Below are 7,909 nucleotides of genomic sequence, written 5' to 3' on the forward strand. Positions count from 1 at the left end.
GGAGGTAGAAAGAGATTTTTACAATTCATTCCGTAGTAATTTGAATATTTGATGATGATGATGAATTAATTTGTTAACTTGTGTTATAAGAAAAAATTTTTGAAACTTAAGTGCCATTGTAGATGGGTTTTGATTCAGAAAGTATAATATTTAGATAATGAACTTAAACACTTAACACTGATACATTTCAGTGTCTAGGGTCTGAAAATACTAAGTTGTCAAGTGAAAAAATATAAGTAAAATTTTTTGGACATTAATTCAACCAGGCATAGGAACTTTAATAATTCGATTAGTCAGCTAAGTTGCATTCAATTTTCATTTTAATAAGGTTTAATAGTCTTTACTTATAGCTAAATTGCTTTCACCCAGGTGTGTCAAGTCTATGATTCAGGTCATAACTGACTATTTTGTTAAGCAAGGTACTCTTAAGTGCTTTCATACCATTGTATTTAAGCTGCCATTTTCTGAGAATGATGCCTATAGGTACAAGCATCTGCTTCAGTTTTTCCAAGTATATTCCATTAATAAGAAAACTTACACTTTGAATGCATACGTTGATTTGGGAGTAGAACATCTCTACTCTATACCACTGCTTTGTGTGGAATGAGAGCAATTACCAAAGAGCAGTGGAGAGTTGATTTTTAGGCTTTTGTAGTTACTGTAAGCAGATCTTTTTATTGGGAGGTTTGATAAGATGGCTCAAAGACCTGGAAAGGGGATCAATCTGGTGATTTCTACTCTAATAAGCACCATTTTGAGTTATGAATGCCCTTCTTGTGAACATGCTCCGTATGCCTGGTAGGCCGGTTATTGGTTGTTATCTTTTCCAGCTATTACAGCAGGTGGACCGTCTTGGGCTGGCATATAAAATAGTCAGATTCAGTCTCTTTATCTGCCATTTTCCTGACCAGGCATGACTTAGGTCGATCCCCTTTTTCCTTCTCCCAGCTCTGTTACTTTGATCTTAGAAAATTTCTCTACATGTGTGACCCTTTTTTCCCTTTTAGTTCCTGCCCAGTTATATAAGAGGAAATATTGCTCCTATTGCTTCTTCCTCTACTCCTCCTCTTTTCCTTTTTTTATTCCAATAGTGAGGATTCCTTTTTCTCTGCGTCTTTTCCAACACTTGTTATTACTTGCCCTATGATAACAGATACTCTAACGTCTTTGTTCCAATAGTGAACCAAAAATGACAGTAATGATTATTGGTAATAGTAGTGCTTCTTGTCTCAAAAAAGGGGCATTTTTTGAATTGGAATTTGATATGTAGTATTTCATGTAGGATGCCACTGATTGGGAAACGAACCATATTATATGGGCCAGTTGCTTTGAAAAAAATAAACATTTATTTTGACATATTTGCTTCAATCTTTTATAAATGCGAAATTCCCCTTTGGAAATGTTTCACTGCCTTTAGACAATTTGAAGTGAGGATTTATTTCTTTTTTAAAGATTGACTCTAGCTTCACATTTTTGTATATATTAGACATAATTATGTAAATGAGGACTTTGTCATAATTATGTTAATTTTTATTTAGACAGAATTTTCTATTAAATATTTGTTTATTTGCAGGTATATTTGCTTACTTAAACTACCATGTCCCTCGCACAAGACGAGAAATCTTGGAGACTCTAATCAAAGGCCTTCAGAGACTGGAGTACAGAGGATATGATTCTGCTGGTATTTCCTTTTAAAAAAATATCAATGGGCTTTGCATGATTCTTGAATGTAAACAGAAGTTTGGTTGTTTTAGGTGACTAGATTCTTTAGTAATGTCAGTTTTGTTTTGGGTAAATCTAAAATCTGAAGAATTTTTGTCTTTTTAAAAGGTTTGTTCATGTAATTTTGATAGTATTACCATTTATGTACTGTATTGCTTCTTGTAGATATCTTCTTTTGTTAAGAATGTTACTATAAAAACAAATCATCTATGGCATTTTCATGGTTGGTAGAACAAAGTTCTTAAAGGCCTTACTCTATAAATTATATATATATATTTTTTCCTTAACATTAATCTTTTTTCTTCCGAGAATATCAAGCTTTTGGCATATGAACTTGCCTAAGAATCTTCTACCTTAAATAAATGACAAAGCAAATAAAAATAACTTTCTGTCAACTTTACTTTCTATTCTAGTTCCTTCCTTTAACTGTATTGGGGGTCCCCGCAACCACCCTAAGATTTGATGACTTCCTAAAGGATTTAATATATAGTTGTACTCATGACTACGATTTTTTACAACAGAAGAATACAAAGCAAAATCAGGAGATGGAAGAGGCACATAGGGTGAAGTCTGGAGGAGATGGGGCACAAGCTTCTAAGACTTCTCAGTCGAGTTGCACATGATGCACTTAATTCCCCCAGCAAATTGTGACAACATGTGTGAAATGTTGTCTCTCAGGAAAGCTTATTGGTGACTCAGAGTGCAAGGTTTTCATTGGCAGATGCATGCAGACTCCCTCTGTCTAACATGTGCCAAAATTTCAGTCTCTAGAACTGTTGCACCGATGGTTTAGGTGCAGTGAGCCATTCTTAATTAGGATGGTGGGAGCCCCCCTGAAATTTAAGTTTCCAGATATCAACCAAGGACTAACTTTGCCAGCAGGTACTTCTAAGGATCGTAGTACAGGCCTCCTGTGTCAATGCTTTTCTGTACACTTAACATTGACAGTTATAATGGGCATTTATCTTCCATCACTTTTCCTTAGTTAATGGAAAATCACTTTGTCAACTCTTTTGTTCTTAAAATTCTCTTCTTCCTTAGCTTCTCTGATAACATGTCTTGTTTGCCTCCTTACATACTGATTATTTCTTTTCTCTCTGCTTTGGGGGCTCTTTTTCTTCCACCCTGTTGCTTAAATATTAACATTCTTCAAGATATTTTGCTAGGCCCACTTTTCTTACTTTGTTTCTTCTTGGGTGAGCTCTGAATTCATCCACCTCCTATCTGTTGGTGACTTAAAATCCAGATGCATTTCCCAAATTGCCGTCTTGTATTTCCAACTGCCCCCTAGAAATTTCTCCCTGGTTAAATCATGATATTATAAACTTTGCATGTTGAGAATTGACTGACTGTGCTCTGGTTTCCACCCAACTCTCCACTTTATCGTTTCCATGTTCCTTTTATCAACGGTCAACAAGTCCTTGAGCCTTAGGAGATATCCCAGACTTTTCTCACTTTCTCATGTTACATTCAGTCATTTCTACTTCTCAGAATCACCCATATCTATCTGCATTATCACTGTTTAGTTCAGGCCCTCTTCCTTTATGCTTTGCTGTAACTGTAACTTCTGAGAGCTGGTTTCTTCCTGTTTCTCCTCCTCCAGTCTGTCCTCTACACTTTACACTATTTCCAAAGAGAATTTTTTAAGCTTTTTGCCATGTGATTTCTCTACTTGAAACTGCTTGCTGTACCTTCAGGGTAACTTTTTCAAATTCCTTAGGAACTTAAATAGAATTTCAAGAGAGTATTCCTCGACAGTCCCTCTTGATGTCACTTCTGAAGTGGGTACACATCTTCTGTGTTTCTCCACTGTACCCCAGTCGCAACCTATAGTACTTTTATTATAACCTGAAACTACACTGTATTGTGATTATTATTTTCTTGTCTGTCTTGTCAGTAGACTTTTAGAAATTTGAGGATAGGAACTGAGTTATTTCCGTTTTTGTCGCTAGCAGCCATTATGGTTCTTGACATATAATATTGAATCGATAAATGAATTAATTAGGTGAGAAAAAATTTAATGAAAAATTTTGCCTCACAAATCTAATAGCCAGTTTTTAAATCTTGCTCTTCTACCTCTTGATGATTTAGGTGTGGGAGTTGATGGAGGCAATGACAAAGATTGGGAAGCTAATGCCTGCAAAATCCAGCTCATTAAGAAGAAAGGGAAAGTAAAAGCACTGGATGAAGAAGTTCACAGTAATGTAACTTAGTCTGACTTTTGTCCCTCCTCCCCTTCTCTTCCTTCTCCCTTCCCTACAAAATTACCTTTCTTCCCATATGTGGGGGCCCATTTAGTGATTCTTAAAGTTGAAGGGAGGAAAGAAAAGTAGTTTTGTTACCATTGTTACTGTCTGTACTGATTTGAAAATGTACCTGAGCTTCAAAAATGATCATATTAATTAGGGAAGGAAATTAGGTACACTGTGTCCCGAGCAAGATTAGTACCTTGAAATGTAGTAGCCATAATTCATAGAGAAGGGCCTTTCATAGGAAAAAAGGTGTTTTTAGTGCTGCCTTACTCATGTTTCTTCACTTGGTGATTGTCTTCCATTTGGACTAAAAGCCTCCTTTACATGTATAGTAAGTCTGGACATTTCACCTTTTAGTAGGTCTGTTATAATCAGGTAAGTATCATGGAGGCTAAGAGATACATGCTCCATTAAAGAGGATATACTTCTCAGTATTTAGTTTATAACATTATGGTTATACATTTTATTTTTCACAGGAAGCTTGAAAACAAAAACTTTGAAGTAGATCGACTGAAAAAAGATTTAAAAAATCCTCTGCAAAACCCAGGAAATAGCAGATTTTTTAATGTACCTGTTTAAATGGATGCCATAATAATCATTATAGAAGGAGTGCAGGTAGAAGAGGAAAATGATGAATTTAGTCATTTTTTTTTTCACATGAACCAAATATTTAGCTTTGTAGTACTTGTTTAACAAATTAGTACTTATTTTTGTGTGTGTTATAGGTAAGAGTAGCTAGGGGTAAAGCAGGCACCCAAACAACTGTACTTCAAAAACTATGGTATAAATATCCTATATACCAGACTGAGTATAGTAGGAACAAATTGCTGTAAGATTCAGGAAAATTCCCACAAGTTTGGGAGATGGGGGACACATAAGGAATGGCTCTTGAATATCTTTGACAATGAAGTTGAGAAGGGAGAACCTTTTGAATAGAATTGGGTAAAAATAATAGGGAAGGCAAGTTTGTTGCTGGAATGGTAGATAGTCCTTTTTATCTACATTTTTGGTAGATAAGTATGGGAGGCTAGAAAGGCAGATTGTGACCAGAATCGCCATCTTTGAATGTCAGCATTGAAACACCTCCTCCTTTCCTGCAGGAAAGTCAGGAAGTAGTGGAGAAATGGGAACTTGCAAACATTGCTGGTGAATTTTTAATTAATAAATCACTTTGAAGATTAATCTAGCAATGTCTGTGGGAGATGCCTATACCCTGTGACCAAGCCCTGCTACTCTTGGGCATATACTCGAAAGAAACTATGGACAAGGAGACATGACAAGAAGATTCATTGCAGCAAAATTTAGAAACAACCTATATGTTTACCAGTAATGGGATGGGAAAATAAGTTGTAATAATAGAGAATGACCATGTGTAACTTTTGAAAGGAGTGCACCAGGTCTGGTTTTGTGTGTGGGATATGGATAATTACTGGGAACCTAATGTTGAGTGAAGAAAGAAACCTGCAGTAAGATACATAAAGTATAGGACCTTTTAAGAAACACAAAAGAATACTGTAATTTATGGACATATATTAGCATAGAAGAAGTTTGAAGGCATAGGGTGGGAGGTTTTCCATCGGCTGGAAAATCCTGTTGAGAAGGAATGGGATGGGCAGGGTGTAAAGGAGGCATTATCTGCATTTTTTACATTTTAGATCTTAAAAAAGATTTAAAGCACAAATGGTTAGATGTTAACTTTCTGTTAACTCTGGGTGTGGGTATTTGGATTTTTGAGATGTTTATTTTATTATTTCCTGCGAATGCTTTATATTTGTTAACTCATTTATTTCTCATAACCCACGAAGTAGGTAAAATTATCATCCTCATTTTGCAGCTGAGGAAATTGAAACAGAAGACTAGGTACTGTCATTAGATGGCATTGATGTTTGGGGCAAAGGCAGGGTGAAAGAAGGCTGCCGTTTTAGAGAGCGATGAAAATTAAAGATTTTTTTACATTTTGTATCTTAAAAAAGATGTAAAACATAAATGACTATATTTTGACATTTGCTATCTCTAGGTGTAGGTATTTGAGTCTTTATCATTGCCAACAAATTTAAAGTTTGAACTATTAAAAACAAGAAGAAGTACAGAAAAGGTACACAGAAGGCAAGAAACCTTGGGCACGAAGGTGGTAGGAAGATAAAAGATGCAAATAAGGAAATTATTGAGTGATTACAACTCAGAAAGGGGAAGGCACAAGTAGGAAGTTAGCCTTTACAGGAGTCAAAAGTAAAAGAAAAGCTAAGTCAGATAGTTATGAGGTGAAGGGAAAAAGCTGAGTGAAGTGGAAATTGAGGGAATATAGGTAGGATCACAGCTTAAGGAGAATAGAAAAGATGTTACGAGCTGTTGGGAAATTGAATGAAGTATCAGCTTAATGAATAAGGAACATGGGTACATGTTTCTTAAATGGCAACAGTGAAATAAATAGGTTTGGTATTTACCATGAACTTGACATGGACTCAGTTTACAGACTCTTGTTACTTTCTCCAGTGTTGTTTGTTAGCATGTGGGGGAGATGCCGCTTTAATTTAGTGAGCCTAAAGAAACTTGTCAAATGTTTTCATTGCTTTCATTAGCCTGTCAAATAGTGATAAACAGTATCTTACTTTTCTGGAGGTCATTTATTAGGTCATCTTAATTATTTAGAACACAGTTTAGTTAGGAAAGAATACATCGATGATTGTATCTACTCACCGATTGAGCCATCCAACAAAGATTTGAGTATCTGCCCTATATAGCTCTTAGTGCTTAGAGTTCAAAGATAATAAGGCAAGCTGCAGCTTTTGTAGAATTCAAATTCCAATGGAACCTCGGTTGACAATGTGTCATAAATGTAATAGTGCAGCAGAGTTTACCATTGTGGTGACTTTAATCTTAGGCTCTAGAGTCAACCAGATTTGGGTTCAAATCCTATTTCCTATATACACTGTGGCAGGCAGATTCTGTGACCTCTTTGAGCCTCAGCTTCTTTACCTGTAAAATGGAGACAGTAGTACCCACAACACAAAGTATTGTGAGAATTCAATAACAAAGTGAATATTGAGTACCTATTATATACCAGCCATTGTTCAAAATAGAGCAACATAGGCAAACCCCCTGCCTTGATGAAACTTACTGTTTAATGAGATGGCCAGATAACAAATATATAATGTTTGGTAGTAATTAGTGCCATGAAGAAAAGATATGGTAGAGGTGACATTTGAGCAGAGACCATGCGGTTGTCTGAAAGAGAGAATTCTAGGCAGAGGGAACACCAAGTGCAAAGACCTTGTGTGAGCTAGGCCTGCCTATGGCTGAAAGTCAGTGGGGCTAGAGCACCGCAGTGAGAGGGTGAGTGGCAGGAGATGAAGCTAGAGAGATGGCTGAGGGCTAGGTCATGTCGCGTCTTAAGGACAATAGATTCTACTCTGTGTGTCATGGGAAGCCATTAGAAAGTTTTGTGTAGGAGGGTGACACGATCTAACTTCTGTTTTGAAAAGATCACTTTGGTTAGTATGCAAAGACTAGATTGTACAGATGGAAGATTAGACACAGGGAAACCAGTAAGAATTCTCTTGAAGTAGTTCAGATGAGAGATGATAGTGGCTTAGGTCACAGTGGTAGGGTGGTGAGAAACATTCAGAACCTAAAGGGTGTGTTGAAGGCTTTGAGGAGTGATTGGAGAGGGGTAGAAGATCAGGATGGAAAGGTAAATGGGGAACAGATGGTGAAGTACCTTGTATGCCAAGAAAAGGTGTTGGGGCTTTGTCTTGAGAAAATGGTTCTCTGGTTGTATGTTAGAATTTGAGGATCTTTTTGCAAATCCCTGTGGCTGGGTTTAGGATGATTCATATGTGCAGGTAGGGATGCAAACCATTTCTTAAAGTAATGGAAGTCTATTCAAGGATTTTAAGCCTTATTTCTTGATTAGATTTGTGTTTTAGAATGACCTC

General features: G+C 36.4%; 1 protein-coding gene across 1 annotated transcript in view; it reads left to right on the plus strand.

The window, feature by feature from the left end:
• GFPT1 (glutamine--fructose-6-phosphate transaminase 1) overlaps positions 1-7,909 on the plus strand; it is a 56,786-nt gene that overhangs the window by 7,491 nt on the left and 41,386 nt on the right. Inside the window, exons 2-3 of the mRNA XM_011365619.2 lie at positions 1,574-1,681; positions 3,814-3,926. Of these exons, the coding sequence (XP_011363921.1) occupies positions 1,574-1,681; positions 3,814-3,926 (221 nt within the window). The remainder of the gene's footprint in view (positions 1-1,573; positions 1,682-3,813; positions 3,927-7,909) is intronic.

The sequence above is a fragment of the Pteropus vampyrus genome, unplaced genomic scaffold, assembly GCF_000151845.1.
Source record: "Pteropus vampyrus isolate Shadow unplaced genomic scaffold, Pvam_2.0 Scaffold113, whole genome shotgun sequence".
NCBI lineage: Eukaryota > Metazoa > Chordata > Mammalia > Chiroptera > Pteropodidae > Pteropus > Pteropus vampyrus.